The sequence below is a fragment of the Struthio camelus genome, chromosome Z (assembly GCF_040807025.1).
Source record: "Struthio camelus isolate bStrCam1 chromosome Z, bStrCam1.hap1, whole genome shotgun sequence".
Taxonomy (NCBI): Eukaryota; Metazoa; Chordata; class Aves; order Struthioniformes; family Struthionidae; genus Struthio; species Struthio camelus.
In genome coordinates, this window is record NC_090982.1 from 76,955,376 (window position 1) to 76,975,509 (window position 20,134).

General features: G+C 43.2%; 1 protein-coding gene across 1 annotated transcript in view; it reads left to right on the forward strand.

The window, feature by feature from the left end:
• The window catches only part of LOC104147812 (collagen and calcium-binding EGF domain-containing protein 1), a 110,581-nt gene that overhangs the window by 68,813 nt on the left and 21,634 nt on the right, over nt 1-20,134 (forward strand). The window contains exons 3-4 of the mRNA XM_068928919.1: nt 12,269-12,321; nt 19,632-19,766. Coding sequence (XP_068785020.1) covers nt 12,269-12,321; nt 19,632-19,766 — 188 coding nt within the window. The remainder of the gene's footprint in view (nt 1-12,268; nt 12,322-19,631; nt 19,767-20,134) is intronic.

Genomic DNA, 20,134 nt, shown 5'->3' on the forward strand with positions numbered 1-20,134 from the left:
AAAGTTGATCCATATGTGGGACACTGAGCGGTGGGCAAATGCGAGGAAGTTTTCTAAAAAATAACTTCACTCTTTATGTTTTAAAATGTTCACATGCCACCTGTTTGGTCACAAATTTAAAAAGAACAGGATTAGCTGACATGTAGAGGGTACCTTAGGCCCAGTACCCTCCATGCTAAAATCACTGCAGCCTATTCACTGACAGTAAAAAGGGCCAGGTTGCATTCCTGCTCCTGCCATTTAAATAGAGGAGCTAATCAAATTGCCACATCTAAAACTGCTTCATGAACTCTCCATCATCTGTTGATTACAGCCTAAACAGAACAGAAGCAGCTGTAAAGATGGGGAGAATAGCGCAGATACCGTCGCAGAGTCCCAGCGGCAGCAGTCACGGATACCAAGCGTTCAATGACACCATGTAAATCACAGCTCATTCCAGTAATACTTGCCTAATTAGTGAATTGTTTCAGGATTTACTCCATCCACTCTACCCTGCAACAAATAACCTGCAGATGTGGTCTGCAAAAATAATCCTTTGCACTGAGGCCATGGTACAGTACCACTATATAATTCAGCAAACTTTCATGCTGCTTTATTTTAAAAACAGATCTTTTCTGTATGCTGGAAGCAGTTCATGGAGACAGATTCTGTCCTAATAGAGGCTGCTCTGTGTATAGAGAGTATTTTGCTATCATCTCTGTGGACAATAAACATGGATCTGGCTTGTGAACATGTTATATTAAGAATTATTTCTTTCCTTGTCCAATTCATTAAGTCTATATACTTAATAAGCAGTTTCAGCTTTTACAAGGTCTTCTCTGGGAACCATAAAAGAGAGAGAAAAAAGGGAGAAACATCTGGATCGGTGAAACACTCTTGAAATAATTTCTTCTTTAGTGTCTTCATAGAGATTTCCAAGGGCTTACATTAAGAAGTTAATTCCATTGCTGCTATTGATGTTGAAAATATATTAGAAGCACAAATTTAACTTAGCCTTGTTACTTAGATAGTGATCAAAGCTGGCCAGCTCTTTTGTTTGAAAACATTATCACGACAAATAGCATTGTTTATATTGCGTTCAGGAGTTTCTGCTTTTTAAATTTTTTCTTCTTTTAAAATTTTATTGTGAAAATGGAGGGAAGAGGGGAAAGAAAGCGGTGGGAGTAAACCAAAACTCCAACTCCCTTGCAATTTAGCAAACCACTTTTATTTTTTATTTCCCATTTCTTTAATCTGTTTCAAAGACTATCTGCTAGCGATATTATTTGATTTAGTTACCTATAGTTTTGTACGCTTATTGACAAACTGGAGCTAAGATACTTGGGAGGCTGGAGCATATCATGTTCAAGAAGAGCCTTAGGGAGCTGGCTTTGTTCTGTCTGGAGAAGAGAGCACTAAAGGGCAGAGGTAACTGGTGTCTCCAGCTCCCTGATGGGCAGTTACAGAGAAGACAAAGCCAGACTTTTATCAGAGGTGCACAGCAAAAAGACAGGAGGTGACAGCCCCCTTGCAGCAAGGGTAATTCTAACTAGATATAAGGGGAAAACGCACAGAGAGCGTGAGTAAGCAATGGAAGAGGGTCCCCGAGAAGTGGCGCAGTCTCCAGCCTTGGAGACATTCAAAACTCATCTGCACAAGTCCCTGAGTAACTGGAGCTGGAGGCAAAGTCAGCCCTGGTATGAGCAGGATCAGAGGATTTCCAAAAATGCCTTGCAACCAAAATTATGCTACGAAACTATGATTCTAAAATTAGGGTGATTTTTTCCTTAGGGTTTATTTCTGCTACTTATAGGATAGTTGAAATCTTGACTTGAAAAATTCCCTTGGCTGCACTGAAGCAGGTCATGCCCCTATGACTCTAAACCAGTGCTGGGAGGATAAAAGCCTTTTGGCATAAGCAGCTGTTAAGCACCCTTATGTGATTCATGAGGTATAAAATTATATCATTATAACATTCTATGGTATTTGACTTTCCCAAAAGGTGATGCCTTTGTGTCTGGTTCTCCCCAGCTCCAGCTATTTCAATCCCAAATGAAAGCCTGGCTGGGACTCTTTGCTCGCCTTCTTCCCAGAGGTTGAATTTCAAGAACCATCCCAATTTTTCCTTTTATAATTGAAAAGCAAATTATTCTATCTGAAATGTGGCTTTCTAATGTTTCAGAAAAGGAGCATGGGTTATATATATATGTGTGTGCGTTTAGGGTAGAGGTGGATGGTGTATCTATCTGTGGGAGGAATGAAGGAGCAGGGGTGTGTGTCAAATCCCGAATCCACCAAAATCAGAAAGAGCCTTGCAACTGGCTTCAATGGCACCCAAACGCGAGCCAGAGCTGCTTCAGTTATGCCACAAGTGAGTGTCTGACATTGGTCTTCCTAAAAGCACAGCTGCAGCACATCCTCAGAGTGGAGCACGCGCTTAAGCATCATTCTGAATCTTGGTTTATTAGTCTTAGTCGAGTCTGATACATGTTCATAGCAAAACTGCCAGCGATTTTTGCCAGATGAGGATCAGGCCGTTATGCAGCAGCTGCCCTCTTCATCCTCAAGTGAATGTCAACCAAGTTATTAGCTTGCCTCTTAAAGGTTAATCAGGATTTATGTCCTGTTTGAAGAACGAGCTTTAGAAGTCTGACTTCCTTGCATAGTTTGTGATGTGCTTTTCTGCATGTGCATGTGTAGAAGGCGCTTGCCTTTCATTGTTTATTAAAATAATTGTATTAGACATTGCTTATGCAGCATTTTTGCGATCTTGTTGATGAAAGATGCTATATAAACTGGATTGCATTGGACTGGATTCAGTAAATCTAAGAGCTTGCTAGTAATTTATTGCTGTTTGACTCCAGTGACCTAGCAAAAGAACAGCAGCCAGCAAACGAGCAGAGCTCCTTACGGCACTGCTCTGGCACTACTTGCATTACTGAAATGGAATTTATTACTTTCTAACTATCATGAATATTTGGTGGGAGATGGGAGCCTCAAAATGAAGAGTCATGGAAATTTGAAAATCCAAGAGACTGGACAGATGTGCTGTGATTAGTCCTGTACTCTGGCTCACCTTTGTTTAGATAAATAATTGAAAGTGTGCCATCAGTAAGACATACTATTTGCAGTCTTGGAAGGAAATTTGGCTTCCAGTCCTCTAACTGGAAGTCAGAGATGGTAGAAAAAAGACTTATATTCTCTTTTTTTTACTTTAAATCTCAAAGGGGGGAGTTATTTTAAAACATGGGCTGAAGGTTGGATCATTTCAAATGACATTTAGGAGACTACTCATTTTTAGAAAATAAAATGTGGTTATGAGAATGCATCATACTTTTCCAGTTTGTTAGACTATGCAGCAAATGCAAACAGTGCCATCTTTGTATAAAACTAATTTTTTTCTTCCACCAAATTTCACACCTGCCAAACATTAATTTGATTTAGTAAAATCCAAACCAACTTCACCTGTGAAACTAAACAAAATCATTTTCTTGGTACAACTCCAGAAAATAAAAGAAAGCCATAATGAAAAAGAGCAAGACAAAGCTGACAACGTGTATAACGCTGAGTCTAAGCAGATGAGAACAGTCAAAAGTCTTTTATTTAATCATTCTGCTTTTTTTACATGCTGTCTAGCAATAAACCATATGAACATTCCCCTTGCATTAAAAAAAATGCAAAATCCAAGACAGAAGGGAAGAAAGTACAGTCCAGCACTGAAGGAATCACATATGTGATTCTGAAGATGTTTACATGCATGTAAAATATCCAACAAATGGCTTTTCCAGGGGCAATAGGGGTGATTTCATTACCTTTTTGAAGTTGCATGAGACTTTCCTTGTGCTCAGAGAAAATTCACAGGCAGATTTTTTACTTAGTCATTCTGGAGTGTCGTTATGCTAAGCTGGGTACAAGCGCTGAAGGCTACTAGCCGTGCCCGCTGGCGAGAGATCACCTGATGATTAGGCTGTGGTCAGCCGACAGCGCTGCAGCCCGAGATGCTGCTGAGGCTGGGAAGTGGCAAGGGCCAAGTTGGTCCTGGCCCTGCAGCAGTGTTACGGCTTCCCCCAAAGCCTGAAGCCCTAGTCTCTATAGTTTCAAATGGAAATTCAAACACAACTGTTTTCTTTCATTATGGCTCAGAAGGAATGATCACAGGAAACACCTCTGATGATAGTCTGCATTTTGTCCAGAACGGACCCAAAAAGCTTAGCCCTCGCTGCTGCTTCCTGCTGCCGTGAGCAAAGCTCATGAGCTCTGTTCTCCTTGGGAGATGCCTGCAGCGGTTTCTACATGTCCACCCCTTTCCCTGCATCCCAAAAGCTGAAAGAGTCTGAGCATGTTCATCTCCTGGAAACGCTGACCTGCTGACACGCTGGGGATGTGTTCGAGGAGGTGGTCTGCCCAAATTTCATCTGAACGCTTGACAGTGTTTAATTTATTGAAACAAGCCCATGAACCCCAGCATGGCAAGGTGCCCTGCATCGTGCCCTGGGGAAGAGAGACCCGGAGACTGCTACGGAAGGATGCCTGACAGACATTTCTGATGGTTTAATTCCCCAGCCCTCATGAAGTTTTGCCTTTTGCACGTTGCACATTGCACGTTGCCCAGTTCTGTGCACCTGCAAGGCCACATCCTGGCTCTCCTGGGATGGAGTCCTGTGCAAAACCTGGCAGTTCTCCCTCTCAGCGCACATGGTGCTGCACGTCCAAACCACGAGGTCTTTGGGCCTTAGCAAAACTCGCGGGGTGGCCACAGCCCCCCGCACCACGGCGCCACAACCTCTCAGCCAGGTGCTGTAACTGGGCACAGGCTGGTGTGCAAGGGGAGGAGGTTTAAAGCCCTTTTATCCTTCCCTCCACTCTCCCCCTATAAATCTGTGCTTGGTTTACATATCCTTTCCTTCACGCTTGGAAGCTGCTTAGATTTTTGTTGCTCCTTTATAGAGGAATGTGCACCCAGTTTCTTTCATGCAATTGCAAATACTGAGGAGTTTTGCACTGACTGCAAATCACTTTAGCAGTTTGGAAGGTCTCTTGTACTCTCTGAGACAAAGGAACCACAATTTCTGTTCCAGCACCATAAAAAGATGAGACAAAACAGCACTTTGAGTAGCTAGGAGAGAGGGAGTCTGTTAACAGTACATTATAATAAGGAGCAGCCAAACAGCATATCAGAGAGCTTTCAAAATCATCAGCTGGCCCTCGGTTCATATTAACTGGCGTGGGTCCATCAAAGCCAATAGAGGTATGTTGCTTTTGCCGGGGAGGATCCGGTCCCTGGCTTATGTTCACAGCAGAGGAGTCTATGAATTGTGAATCTTATCAAAACTTTCATTAACAATAACTGGAACTGGATTTTGTTTCTGGTATTGATGTTAATAACCAGATTTGAACAAAAGAGCAGATAGCAGGGCTTCTTTTAAAAAAGGAGAAAAACATAATGTGCAGTAAATTTGTTTGATTGAAATAGCTGGTGAGAAACATGACCTAGACTCAGGCAACCCATTCATCACTGAAAATCCAATTTTCAGAAAAATCAAGTAATTGGTTGCAATGATTTGCTTTTGGAGGTCTAAGATCCAGCTTTGCTGGTGAAGGGTAGGTCTCTGTTCTTGCTCCAGTCTCCTTTTTTTACCTCCTTTATACCTCAGTTAACTGAAATAAATAAGTGCATATATACCTACTGTGGTCATAGGTGCTGCTGCGTTTCCTAGACAGTAAAAGACATGCACCCTGTCCTGTGTCATTCACCCTCAGCTAGGGAGAGTGATTGGAAGTGGTAGGGCTTGGACCTTGATGAGTCATACCCAATGTGATCATAAATTATCTCTTTACACAATTGTGAAAAGAGACTGAGTCTGGAAATCATGGCAAAGTGTTTGCTGAGCGACTGTCTACAGGGAGGCCATCCTCTCTTACTCAAGATTTTGGTATGTATCCCACAGAAAAGCAAACAAAAATTAAGTTCATTGCTTCAGTTTTACACCATGTTGCTATAAATCTTCTCTCCATGTGAATTACAGCTAAACTTCGCACAGCTACTGAGTTACTTCATTAACACACTTGCTCTGCAGATGGGCCTTGTCTGTGCATGTTTTGGCAGACAGACCTGGCTCTCATTTGGATTTTATGTATAATATGAAGAAACAAGGATTTTTTTAAGGTACCTTGTTGGTTTGCTTTCATAGTTGACTGATTAATGTTTGTAACTTAATTACCATATTTTACATTTGCATTTTTGCAGCACTGCGTATTTCTGAAACTCAGGATGATCAAAGACAAACCCAGAGCAGACACAATAAATAGCCATCCTAACAGAGACTCCTTTGTGCGATTAAACACAGCAGTGCTGTGGCTTTTGCTGACTCAGGTCTTGGAGATATGGCAGAGGCTCATGTGAGTTCATGTTATTATATTGTCTGAAGAAGTCTAGTTAAAAAAAATTCTACCTTTTCTCAATAGGACATTGGTTTTTTGGTTAAATATCTTTGTCAAGAGAATTTTTGGCTTTCCATGAAAATGTTGGCCTGTCACTGGGGAAAAAAAAACAAAAAACAAAAAAATAAAATGTAAATATCACTTGAGAATAAATTATATTCTTAAGGTTTTGACATTTGGAGGTTGAATATTTTCTGGTTTCGGTTTTTTAGTGAAATACCAACATTCTCTGCAGGCCCTTGTTTCTCACAGGGCAGGCTTTCTTGCTTTCGGTTTGCTGTTGAACAAAATGCCAGTGGTTGCCTGTCCCATGCTTCCTTGGCACTGTTCTGCAATGTAAGAGCTAAACGTGTGAGATTTGTTTCATTAGCTGCTCTACTGCATTGTCATTGTTTTCTAACAGCCTACTACCTGGGACCACAGCAATGATATATCTAAACCCACACAAAATGTCAAACGGCTCTTATGTCCCTTAAACTGAGACTGTTCTGACATTCATAAATAGCAGAAATAGCATGTCAGAAATAGCACGTCAGACAGAGTGAATTTGACCTGCCTGACCACATATTGAGCTGCTGCATCTTCCAGTAAAGATATCCCATGCATCAGCTAAGCTTTAGAAACTGCCCATGTGTGTGCTCCTAGTCCATGACAGAGGTAAATTGCTTCTGCTTGGCTTACTTTTGTCCGGGTAGAGCCATCCTGAAGGCTGATCATCTGAACCTGCAGCGTAGTGAGGGTAAAGTAAGGATAATAGTTTATTATAAGAACTCACTTTTTGAGTCACTGTAGTGATCATTGTGCCTGCTTTGCTCCTAGCGTGGATCCTTTTGTTCGTACTTTTGCCATTTTCAGCAAGCTCTTAAGAGTTTCCTTAACATACAATGTTCATTTGAAGCCAGTACGAAACTTCTCTTTTCCCCTTCCTCTTTACTCCTTTCCCTTTCCCACTTTCCTTTTCCCCCTTCCCTTTTCCCCTTCCTTTTCCCTTCCTCTTCATTTCCCCCTTCCACTTCTCTTTCTCTCCCCTTCCCTTTTCGTTTTTCAGTAATTAAATGACCATTATGTATCATTTTCAACATAAATGTCACAGTAGAGCTTTGGAGTCTCTTTGGTTTGAGTTAACAAAAAACTATATAGCACATAGTAGCTCTAAGCCAGCTGTCACCAGATGAAGTGTCGTTGCCACGTCACTGCTTACAGATACAGATTAAATCTCAATTAAAATTATGTCCTATTATTGTTCACCTTTCCAAAGAGTTTCAGCTCTGGTCAGACCCTGAATCACTGCCTTCTTCCACAGAAGTATTTTCTCAGTTTGGGGTACCCCAGTCTCTTCATTCTGACCGACCTGCTCTGCAGCATAGGAGCCTGTGCATGGCACGATAACCAGCGCCAGCCTCCTCAAGCCCGTCTCCCAGACTGCCTAGGAGGTTTGTGCAGTTTGCCTAGGTCAGGTCAAAGACTAGAGGCTGGGGAGAGCTGCTCAGTTTTTGTCCACTGGTACTGGAAAAAAGGATAACCTCCATGCCCTTCCTCTAGCTGCCGAACAGATGGGCTGTAGCGGCCCAACAGCAGGCCAGGAGGTAGCTGTGGGCTGGAGGAGGACAGCAGCCCTTCACCAGGTGGAAACAATTACAGGAAAAATCATCACGAGCCTCATTGGATGAGTTACTGCCGATAGTTCCCAGATAAGCTAATTTAATAATGTTGTGGCTTAATTAAGCCACATTCCTTTCATCCTGCCTGTCTGGAGGGATGCTATCAAATAGCTACAGCTCAGTGACAAACTGCTGAGAGGCAACTGTCCCGATACACTGTGTGTTGGGTACCAGGGAGACCTTCGGTCTAGAAGTTGTGAGGATGCGCATGGAAAGCTCACACTCGTGCAAGGTGAAGGTCCACAGAAGCCTGTAAGGAAGGTAGATCCTCAGAGGTGCTGTTCAGCTGTTGCCTTGTCATAGATATGTCAAAAATTTATAGCTATCAAATGTTTGACCCAATTCCCAGCTTCTAACATTCAGTGATCTGTGACAGCCTCAACCTTGACAGCAGAGGGGAGTAGTTAATCCTCTTTCGGCTTCTCTTGCAGCCCCCTTTCAAACACAAGAGTGACTTTGTTTTGAGAGTCCTGTGCTCTGGGGACTCCGCAGTCCCGAGCTAAGAGCTGTGGCTTTTGTTACAGGTAACAGGGTTGAAAAGGTAGACATGACAGTGATCAAATCATGTTGCCCAACACCCTCTGTGAATCTGGGCTTGTGCACTTTCCTGAGCGAAGCATGCATGAGAACTGAAAGTTGCCAGGTGACTCTAATATTTTAAAAGCTGGACAACCCCATTAAAGGCTGTAACAGATAAGTCTGCTAAAAGCTACTCCTTTTGAAAACCAGATTGAATCAAGTTAATTTCCCAGTAGATCCATATCTTAGTGGCTGAGCTTCCTACACAACTGTGCCTTATTTACAATGTTTGGTGCATGCTCATACGTACAGCTCCCTAGCAACTGCCTTGCTGAAAGTTATTCAGTCATTAAAATTATCAGTGGGGACCTCCTCTTACCTCTCATTATGTATAACGAGATTGCTGCTGTGCAACATTGATTAGACATGTCAACCTGGAGCTGGATGTCTGAAATAAGTATTGCTATTAAAATGCCTTTGCTAATGATCAACTGATGTGTCTATCATTTTGATAGATTTCTCTCCAGGAATGCAAAAGGCTAAAAAATGCAAGCATCACAGGGTTATAATATAATGTTCAGGGAAATGTATTGTATTTCCTGTGCATTAACCCCAAAGTATCAACTCCCCTGGCAAAATCATGCTGATGCCTGAAGCTTAGTGTGCAGTACAAGAGTGCACTGAAATAGAGTTCTGTAATCTTGAATTGAGAACTTACTGTCTTGGGGAATTGGTTTCTGGAGTGTAATCCTGAGAGCAGGGTATCCCTCCCCTATGCCGCTTCGTTAGATGTGATTTAAAACTCCCATGATGTGGAAAAATGTTGAGGAGAGGTATTACAATATTTCTGAGTCTCCTTACCAGTAAATCATGGCAACATTCAACAAAATAGAAAAGGAGACTCAAACATTTTTCAAAAACATCTAATTCACCTGTGGAGCTCATTGCCTCAGGATGCCACTGAAGCTAAGAATTTCAGAAAGGGCTTGGACATCTGCCAGGGTAGCAAGAATATCCAGTTGTTTTAATTAGAACAAACCTTCTGGCAAGGATACGCTAAGTTGTGTTTCAGGGTGTCAGTGCAATATCTAATGGTTGTAACTCAGTATGCAGAGCCCCAGACTCTCGTGTTTTTCTCTAAATCAGATGCTGTTCCTCAATAACAGAAACAGGGTATAGGACTAGCTGGGTGTTGGCCGAGTCCAGCAAGGCAATCCCTGTGTCCCTGAGCGAGGACTTCCCTCATGCCCAATGCTCTCTTTCAGCATAAGACATGTCCTAGGCAGGCCAGCTGTGGGAGAGGAGTATGTACAGGGCAAGTGATTTGGCTATCAGAAGAATCCAAGAAGTCAGAAGAATTCACAATTAAGCCATGAAAAAAGAACAAATCCAGCCAGAAGCCACCACTGACTAATGGAGTTCAGAGGAGTAGGGTCGCTCCTGCAAGGTGCCCGGCATGCAAGCTCTTGCCCAGGGTTAGGTGCTGTTTGAGGAGTGCGTGTGCTGCCGTGAGCTGCTTAGTTTTTGTCTGGAAGGAGCCTAACGCTGGCGATCGGGTGGGAATTTACAGGGTAAAGGGTAGAAGTGATAAAGGCTGCTGCTCTCCTACCCTGGTTAGTTCTGGCTGGCACAACCGCATGGACCAGCATCTCACAGCGGATGCCCTCCTCTCCTCTCCTCTCAGCCCTCTCTCCTCTAAGCCAGGCTACAAGAAAGTCTTTATCAGCCCCTGCTATTCTGCAGACAGGAGGAGATGAATGTGCACTTGGAAAGCCATCCGCATGGCTTGCAGCATACGAACAGCCTCCCCGATGCACCTTTGAACTCCTTCCTCCTGCATTTGTTTGTCTTGCAGATAAAACTTCACAGCAGTGTTTGGAGAAAAGTCTAATGAGGGACCACTGTTTGCATAACAAAGTGAGGCTTCCTCTTCAAATGTTCAAACTTCATTAAATTTAATTTATATTCCAGCTAATCTCTGGAAGTGGAAAAAAATGTGCAGCCAAAGTTTGTTTTTACATAGTTTGGAATAATGCATTGTTTGTTTTAAGTGGTCAGTTGCAACTGACAGTTGCTCTAAATTCAACATAATGATGATTTGTGATGGGCTGTGGATTGTCTAGGGGAGTACTGTGTCATTGACTTCCATGGCTTTAGCACTCTTCTGTGTCAGTTATTGAATTAAAGGGTAAGACCAAATTCATGGTTCCTTAGTTTTGCAGATATTTCAGCATGTCCACAAGACGTGAAAAATTCTGGATCTCTAAAATACACAGCTTTTTCTCCCCAAACCCATGTAGACTTGATTGAATAGCACATTGAATGGCAGTGTGCTGTTTTTGCAGCAGTTCTGGTAGCTGCCACCTGTCCCCTGCAGCGAGTAGCTCACGAGCACAGGGCAGAGAGGACTGCAGCCTCGGCACCGCTGGGAATCCTGGTGGCTTATTGTAGTTTCCTGCCTAGAAAGCAAACGGGCAGATATAAGTGAGCGCTTAAATGTCATTACAGGCTAGCAATAGCAATAACATATTTCTCAGCACTCAGACTTCTTTTCATATAGTAGATAGCATTAAAAATGTCTGGTTTTACAGAATCCCCATTGTAGTTTTGTCCCTCTGTCTATGTAAAATACTCTTTCTCTCTCTCTCCAGGTGAAATATTCAGTACGTTTCACTTATCACCTTCCAGATTTAATAAAATATGAGAAATGAATGATAACATTTAACTTGCGTGTATTCCTAGGTGAGACCTACCCCTTTCTGTAAGTTTACATTGTTACGACAGATGTTTGAAAATACCCTTCAGTTTATCAAGAAAATTATGACCCGGGTTGCAGACATGGACAGCACCGAGGTGTGCTGTGTCCTTTCAACATGAAGAAGCACGATTTTCAAAAACCACTTGTGATTTTTGAGTGGCTCAGTGTTGGTGCACCCAGCTCCTCAGGAGCTCTGAATTGCCTCAAGTGGCCGGCCATGCTATCATTTCAAATGTCTCCAGTCAGACACTCAAGAGCCAAGTTGCCAAAAATGACTGCTCACTGAAAATTACAGCTATGGGCCCTTCTCTGGCTTCATGTGTCTTTAGCCACCGTCCAGAGATCAAAAAGATCTTGTTTGAGAAACAGCAACATGTTGTTTTTAATTTCACCTATGATTTTGTTGTCTCGATTTCCATACCCTCCCTGAATTATTGGAAGAAAATGTTTAAAAGAAAAGTTGCCCATTTCCTTCTGGCATCTTGCCTGTAAGTAAGCATGCATTCATCCCCACAGGATCAGTGCATCTGAGAGTCACAGAACACCCTAAATGTCCCAGCTGGAAGAACAGGCAGCTGCAGATGTTGGGGAAAAGCGAGCCTTGATTTTTACACTTAAACAGCAGTTTGTGCAGCAGGGGTGAGGGAGGCTTTCCATGCAGAGGGCTTATGTTGGTAATCCTCTGTCCAGTTCTCTGGGCAGTGTTGCAGCGTCATCAGACAACTCGTGGATTGAGAGGCGGGTTTCTGTAATGCTGAGATACCTCCCCACCGTAAGTTAAGAGTCCTCATCTTACTTGTTTCATCACCTCCATAACCATGATCTATCCATGACTTTTTTTAAAGGCGGCACCAGCCCTTAGAGAACTTATTTATTTATTTATTTATTTATTTATTTTATTGTTTTTCAGGAAAAAATGCTGTAAGGGTTATAAATTTGTTCTTGGACAGTGCATCCCTGAAGGTATGTGATTTCACTGTTCTTACCGTTTGTGTCCCGGTGCATTTGTCTTTTCCTGTTTGCCCTGTTCTCTGCACTGCCAGTTTGGAAGAGCATCCTGACTGAACCACAAACTCAGCTGTACCTCATGTATCAGTGGGGGAACTGCTTCCAATAAATTGTCAGGAAAATAAAAAATCAGTGTCTTCCAAAAGTTTCACTTAGCATGCCAGGCCTTGATCCTCCCTAAGTACATCTGGCTGCACAGATCTTGTAATATGAGCTGGTGCAAACGTAGGGCCACATTCTGCTCTTGGATGTGTGCACATCCAGAAGCACGTGTTTCCTGATTGGGTTTCCTGACTGGTGGCTTTCACAATGTTGTATGAATACCAGTAGTCAGGCACTGGGCCCAACCCAAGAAAAACTACAGCAGAGGTGTTAGACTTTCACTAGGATATATGCTGACGCACAGGTTATGGAAGGAGAGGTGGGAAGAGCTCCGTACCCCTTGGATCCATCACGCTTGATTTGGCTTGTAAGTAAAGGGGCGGTCAGTGATTAGGCGAGTTGGTCCAGTTTTTAATTACCTATTTCCTGATGACATCAGCAAGGGGGCAAGTGGAGAGCATCGCTGAACAGCATCCCTGTCTTCCACCACCTCTCCTGTTGGTGGGCCTGGCCTTGGCATGCGTATGGCCTCCTATTTGCCAGTGAGCAGGGAGATACTGGGAATTACTTGGAGCAGTTCATACTGCAGAGAAAAGGAAATGTCCCCAGAGAATTGCCCATGTCATTTATAAAGATGGTATTTGGGTCCCAAAGCTCAGAGGCTCCTGTAACAAAATCTGTTTTAGAGAAGAGTGGGAGGGTTTGCAGGTGAAGCTGAGACTCCCAGGGGCAGCATGCTGTGTGACCAGAGGGCTAAGATGCGTTTCAAGCGCCTGATCCAGGCAAAGCCCAGGAAGCTTCCAGCAATGTCAGTGGGTTTGGATCAGACCCCCCAGGAATTACTCACATCAGTGCCTTGTACAGAAATCCTTCTCTTACAGCTTCAACCTCTTTCACAGATGCCAAACTGCCTGCAGAGTTGCAACGGCGTCCTGCGCTGCCTGGCTGGCTGGCACCCACCACAGAGACAGGCTGAGCTCTGCCTGCCTTTCCCTTGGTGGAGGCATCTGTTGGGTCCTTCTCCTCTACCCACTTGATAACTTTATATGAGCTGTAGCTATGTAACTTCTTCAGTCATTCCTACTGCTTTGTCTGACTTGTGTGCAATCAGCTGATGAAGTTATTAGAGAAGAGGAACTGTCAGGCAGAAGCAAATGACCAGACAGTACAAGCAAATAAGCCACGTCTCCTTAGGAAAGCAGATTTTAAAAATGCTTTATTATTGTAACACATCCTTCTATTTGGTGATATACGGAAAGCCTCAAGCTGATCTGAGAGTTTTCTTAGTTTCAGGTGGCAATGTCTTGAAAAGAAAAGTGACAAGCTAACATGCTTGAGAGAGTCAGCTGGTTTGGGGATTGTAATCTCTGGCCAGCAGGCTCTCCCCAGTTCTGCTCCTGCTGCTGTTTTCCTTTATGTGAGTATTTTTGCTGTTGGCTGGAAACACTAGCAGGCCAGTTACAGAACAACAAGCCATCTTCTCAAAATGGGAATTGTATTTTTGCTGTTTCCTTGAGGAGGAATGGCTCCCCGTGCCAGCCCGAGCCCCAGAGGACCTGGGTCCTGTTTAGGTGAAGCTGGTGCTTACAAGGACTTCCTCTGTCTGTGGTTTTGCAGTGAGTTTTGTCTTGGAGCCTGGGGAGTGAGATCACAGCTTCAATGTGAGATGGATACTTGGAGCAGAATATTATGCTGCAAAGTCATTGTTTGTGTTGAAGGTAGAAACTCTAAATCCTTTCAAAGTGGATAGAAGCCAGAATCTTTATAGTCTGGCCCCCAGCTTTCTTACTGAGTGTAACATTTTTATATGCTGATTATTCACTAAATATAATGGATACAGCAGAAGTAGTAACAGGAACAAAAACAAAATGAGAGCCATGACAATAAATTATTGTAGGCTTCTAATTTTTATCTCTTGACATTTTAGGCGATTATGAGAGCAGATTTTATTATGTACCCACTGACTTCAGTTAATCATGTCTATTAAGTGGATCTTAGTAACCTGAGAGTTTCTGCCATTAACTGAATTTCTCTGTTGGCTGTGGCTTCTTTCCCGTTTCATCTCCGCTCCCATTTTTTCAGCTCGACCTGTATTTTGCCTTGAACTTCACAGGCCACAGCAGTTGAGACAAGCCGGGCCTTTGGTGTAGGGACTAGAAACACGATTCAGTGCAGGGCTCATTTCACTTACTCTGTTATGGTATATCGATAGCTTGGCTCTTCACACATTGTTTTGGCATAATCTTGACAGAAGGGCTGCATGAAATGCGTGTCTCATCACAAGCACATAAATACATTACAGATGTGAGCTTATTAGAGCACATCTGCACCTTTTAATACAGTAATAGCAAGTCAAAATGCAGAGGAGTAGTTCCAGCCCTGTCTGGAAATGATGATTTAGCAGTGGGTGCAAGGAGGAAGGTTGGGAGAGGGACAGACCCTCCTTTTCCCACTCTGTCACGGCTGCCTCAGGAAGACACCGATCTCCTCTGCTGGCAGCTGTTGTTTAAACAGAGCCTTTTCCTCAAGGGCTGTGTCTTTGTCCATGAACATCTTCAGTTTCTGTCCTGTTGTTTCTCATCTGTCCTTGAAGAGCAACAGAAAGCAGTTAGCCCAGTGAACCTGGGTCCATGCACCCAGCTTCTGCATTTCTCTTTGCTTTGCACACACCTTCTCGTGCCGGTGTTCAGTTGGCAGAACAGGGGCTGGTGATCCTCAGGAAAACAGAGAGTGGAATTCGCTTTGCGTCAGTGTCTTCCCTCTAGCATCTCTTCCTGCTCCACTTGGCCAGATGTACAGGTCAAAAGGGAGCTTCTCGCCCTTTCTTCATGATGGTCGCCCTCTTCTTCGCGTTGGAGACTGACAGCTCCAACCAGGTCCTGTTTCACAACTTCACCAAGAGTAAAGCACAGAGCATTGTAGTCTGAAACAATTGTTTTGGAGAGCACCCTCCCTTCCACTGGTTCGTTATCTGAGTGTCCTGGTTGTTGATTAATTCACACCAAAGTGCTCTATGACAGGCAAACACTAATTGTATCTGCTCTTTCCTCACTAATGCTATTTCAGAAACTCTTTCTTGGTGCAACTTGCAGTGTTGCATTGTCATTCCTCAATTCATTTGAAAAGCTGTGTGTGAAATCATTTGTTATTCTGCTTCTGGTTTTCATATTTTCCTAAAGTCTGGAACAAGCTGATCCTCACCATATGACTTTGATTCATCCTCAAACCACATTTCATAGGTTGGGCTGGCAGACAAGGGGCTTGCACATGGAAGGGATGTGCATCCTCAGTTCCACAGTGCACGCAGAGGTGACGTACCTCAACCAGGAGCTGCTGCACTTTTTGCCCAATTTGGTCCTAAATGTGAAGACTCCTCCTGAGACAGTCATGCTGCCTGGGACCAAAGCTCTGGAAACACACAGCTACAGGATGTGCGACCTGCCCACAGCTACTGTGTCATCTGGGTTGATTCCATGACCATGTGGGAGCTGCCACCTGGAGGTACTTGGGAAGAGCTCCACCTCCTGGACTTTTCCCTGTTTCTGTGTGAAAATGAAGATTTTCATCAACTGATCTGAAATCTATCCACCATCTCCTCCATCAGTGTGAGACATGGAATACTGCTTTCTCTTTTAATATGAAAATATTGGTTTGTCTTTGTACAACTCAGTGGGCTGAGAAGATGCATGGACCACAAGTTAGAGTCTTAGTATGGAATTTAGGAGAACTGAATGCAATTCCCTGCTCAAGCACAGACTTCCTATATTGCCTCGTACCACCCATTTAGAGTAATATCCTCACTGTGGAATTGGCATCCAAGTTAGCCAAAGACTGCGCGAGCATCTAAATTCAAGCTTTCCTGATCTAACCACAACCATGCTGGCACTGCTTTAACCTGTGCTAGGTGTTAAGGCCTCTGGGGCATGTCTTACAGCTCTTCACAGACCCTCTCAAGAACATTCCTAGCCTGCCATAGAGCAAAATGCTCCGGGCTTAGCACATCCCATGCCTCTGGTGTAATTTCAGGGCCAAATATGTATATACCGATAAATGTGGAAGAAAGGAATAGGTAGAAGGGCAAAAAGGGATGGAACAGGGAACTGTGGAAACACTTGGAGAGCTAGTACTAGTTAAATACTAAAGGTTAGGTTGTGGGTGGGTAAGACAAAGCCTTTGGTAAAGCAGAGTCTAGGTCCGAAAATATATCCTAAGCTAGGTAAGTTAACAGGAATTCAAAGCACCTACAAATATAGATTATATGTTTTTGTAAGGGAATGGCTGGGCTTTATGGCAGAAAAGACAAATATGTGTTGTGAGGAGGGAAGAAACGACATATGGCTCCACTTTGGTAAGGCCTCTGAGACTTTTACAAGTGGCATTCTGACAAGCAGTGGTCTTGATGGAGCTTTTCCTAAGGTGGATGCACTGATGGTATTTGAAGAGTAGCTACATGAAATATGGCAAAAGAGAAAAGATTAAAAAGAACTGGGTTGTTTAGTCTAGAGAAAAGAAGGCTAAGGGAGACATGATAACAGTTTTCAAGTATGTAAAAACTTGCTGCAAGAGGTGAAGTAAACTGTTCTTCATGGCCAAGAGAAAGAGGACAGAAATAATGAGCTTAAATAGCTCTAAGGGGGATTTAGATTAGACATTAGGAAAAAACTTTCTATCTGCAAGGATACTTAATCTCTGGAACAGCCTTAATGGTGGTGGGGTGTCTCCAACCCTGAGGTTTTTTTTTTAGCCTGAGTACAGGCTAGATAAACATCTAATACGAATACAGCTGATCCAGCTTGTGGTGGGAGATGGTCCCTTCCAGCATTGTTTTTACGACTTTATTAGAAAACATCTACTCATGGACGTGCAGGGAGGACGCAGCTCCCTCGACCTCTATTCTGAATAGGCTGAACGTGGCACAGGCCGAATCCAACATCTGTATAGGTGCAGCTAAGAAGCAGGCATCTTTGGCTCAGAGGTGGGCATATGAGCATGTCTTCCAGATATCTGTGCCCCCTCTGTGTAGTCTTTCCAGGCCTCAGCCACTTGTGTGCAAAGAGGCGCTGCCAGCAGTGCACTGAGGATTCATGCCCTGCTCTGTATAGTGCCAGATGCTCAAATTCTACTGCATAAAGGTCATATTTTAAATAGACTGATTTCATTTCAGTGGGAAATAAAAATTGTAATCATGCCCAGGAAAAATGCTGCTTTATATTTTGTGAATATTTAGTAGTGCCAAATGTAGCAGAAGCTTAAAGCCAAAGTGTCACCTAAAAAGTCCAAACTAGCTCCCAGGTGGTCTATGTTTGAAGGCACTGGCCCTGTTTTTCTTCCATGCTTGTGCAACGCTTTGTACCCTGGTTCCTGTTAGAGAGTCTGGCGCTGCAGTCACACTGCCATTCAGTATTACAGTATTGACGACAGATTTCAAGAGTTAAAATCAATGCAACTGCAAAATAAAAAGGAAAGAAAGGATGCGTTATTCAAAAGGTAACAAGCACAAGGAAGGAAATGCTTGGCACGATTACAATGGTATTTTTTGGTCTAGTGGACTTTGATGTGACATGTTGGCACCATAGCAGCTTGTTAAGTCGTATTTGGCAGTTTTTTGTACGCTGGCACACTGTCACTTTTACCTCTAGAGCTACAGATGTACTTTATATAACTCACAGAGCAAATGTGGTTTCACTTGCTTTACCATCTATTAGTTCATTTTAATTGTTTGGAAAATTTGTTGTTCCCAGAGATGTCTGCTACTCATTAGTGTGAGTCAATAATGAGCTTGGTTTTTAATTATTTTATACTGTGTATATGCAAATATGTTGTATTGTGGGGAACTTAGTTGAAACACTTAAATTTGTTTTAGACCTCTCTGGTTTGGAAGAAGAACAGGCTATTTCTGCAGTGGCCCTCCAGGACCCTGTATTGGAAGGTCACATGCAGCAGTGGCAAACAAAGTGAACTACTGTATAAATGACGAAGTTCCTCTAACACAGTCACAGAAACTGCTACTTGTTCTGGCAGAAAATATGAACTTAAGGGGGATTTGAGTTGATTTGGAGACTGGACACTACTTTATTTCCTTTCTCCTCCCTGCAAGTGTTCCCCGCGGTGCTAAGGGCCCTGAGCAAGGCGCCGTGGTCCCCTGCTGCCTTTGCGTGCATGGCTGGTGCTTCCCACAGAGCTTGCCCGGGTCAGTTGCTCGGTGCTTCTTGCCCACGATGTGTGGCTGGAGTTGGGTTTCTAAGCAATGGGAAAGCAGTGCTGCAGCACCACCAGGACCAGCACCCACCCAGCCCCTGGGAGCCAGAGGGGAGGCTTTCCAGCCATGCAAAAACTTTACACACGTCTGAATGTATCCACCACATGGGGACGTGCCTCCTGGGAAAGCACAGCTAATCTCTGGGCAAGGCTCTGCTTTGCTAATGGCAAGGTCAAAACAAACTGCGCGAGTCCTTCACACTGGCTCAACCCTGCGGTCTCAGGCTCTGGGGTTGGTTTCCAGGACTTCAGCTCCGTTGCTATATAACAGTGAAACCAGAAACAGATTTGCCCTCCTTATGATTTTGAGCTGGTACTTCAGAGCACCTTTTGTGATTCCACTGACAAGCTCGGCCAGTGACTTATCATATCCTAATCTTCATATCACTAATATTAAGAGTGATGGTGGTTTTGTAACAGTGTGTTCTTTGCTAGAAGGGTTATAGCTGGTTTTGAACACTCACTGTGTGATTTTATTTAACTTTCCTTATGAGATACTTTCTGCCTGAATTTGGCAGTTATCTTCATAGTGTTTCCCAGTATTTTGCATGGGAAATGCTGCTATCAGCACTTAAACATTCGTGGAGGAAAACAGCAAATAACTTTTATGTAACTTAATATTTCTGTGAGAAGAATTCCTAAATTCTGCAAACCAGGAAAGTGCCCCTTTCTTAAAGTCTAACTTTAAAAAACAGTTCAACTATTGTAAGGCTGTAATTAGCAATTGCAGTTTTACCATAATACATTGCTTACATTTCATGAATGTTCTCTAGGTTTCTTGAGTCCTGAGAAATAATGTAACAAGACTTTATTAATTAGCAAAGACAGAGGTGAAATGTTTGCTAACAAAGTGTCACCCACCAACTGCTGTCGGTATTTTCCTAATCACATCTTTCTCTCTCTAGACTATGATGTCTGTGCAGAAGCTCCTTGTGAACAGCAGTGCACAGATAACTTTGGACGGGTCTTATGCACCTGCTATCCTGGGTACCGCTATGACCGTGAGAGGCACAGAAATAGAGAGAAGCCTTATTGCCTGGGTGGGTAGAAGTGCATGTTAAGTCTGTCTCTGGTTAATGATGTATCCTGCTTCTTCAGTTCTTTTAGCGGTCAGTTTAGATCTGAAGCCTTGCTTATTTTCTTTACTGCTACAGAATAAATGTGGTATCTAAAACAGGACACACATACATTAAACACTTCAAAGTGTCTGAGCTGATGTAATTTTTCCCTTTATTAATTCCCCCTGCGGATTTGGAGCAGTATTCTGGTTTTTGGCCCGAGAGAACAGGGGCATGATTCTAACAGTAACCCTCAAAGCCATATAGCTACGCCTAATTCTGAAAACCAGCCCTTGTGTTTTGATTCAGATGACAAGTATCTAACTCAGGATTGACCTTTTACAAGAGAT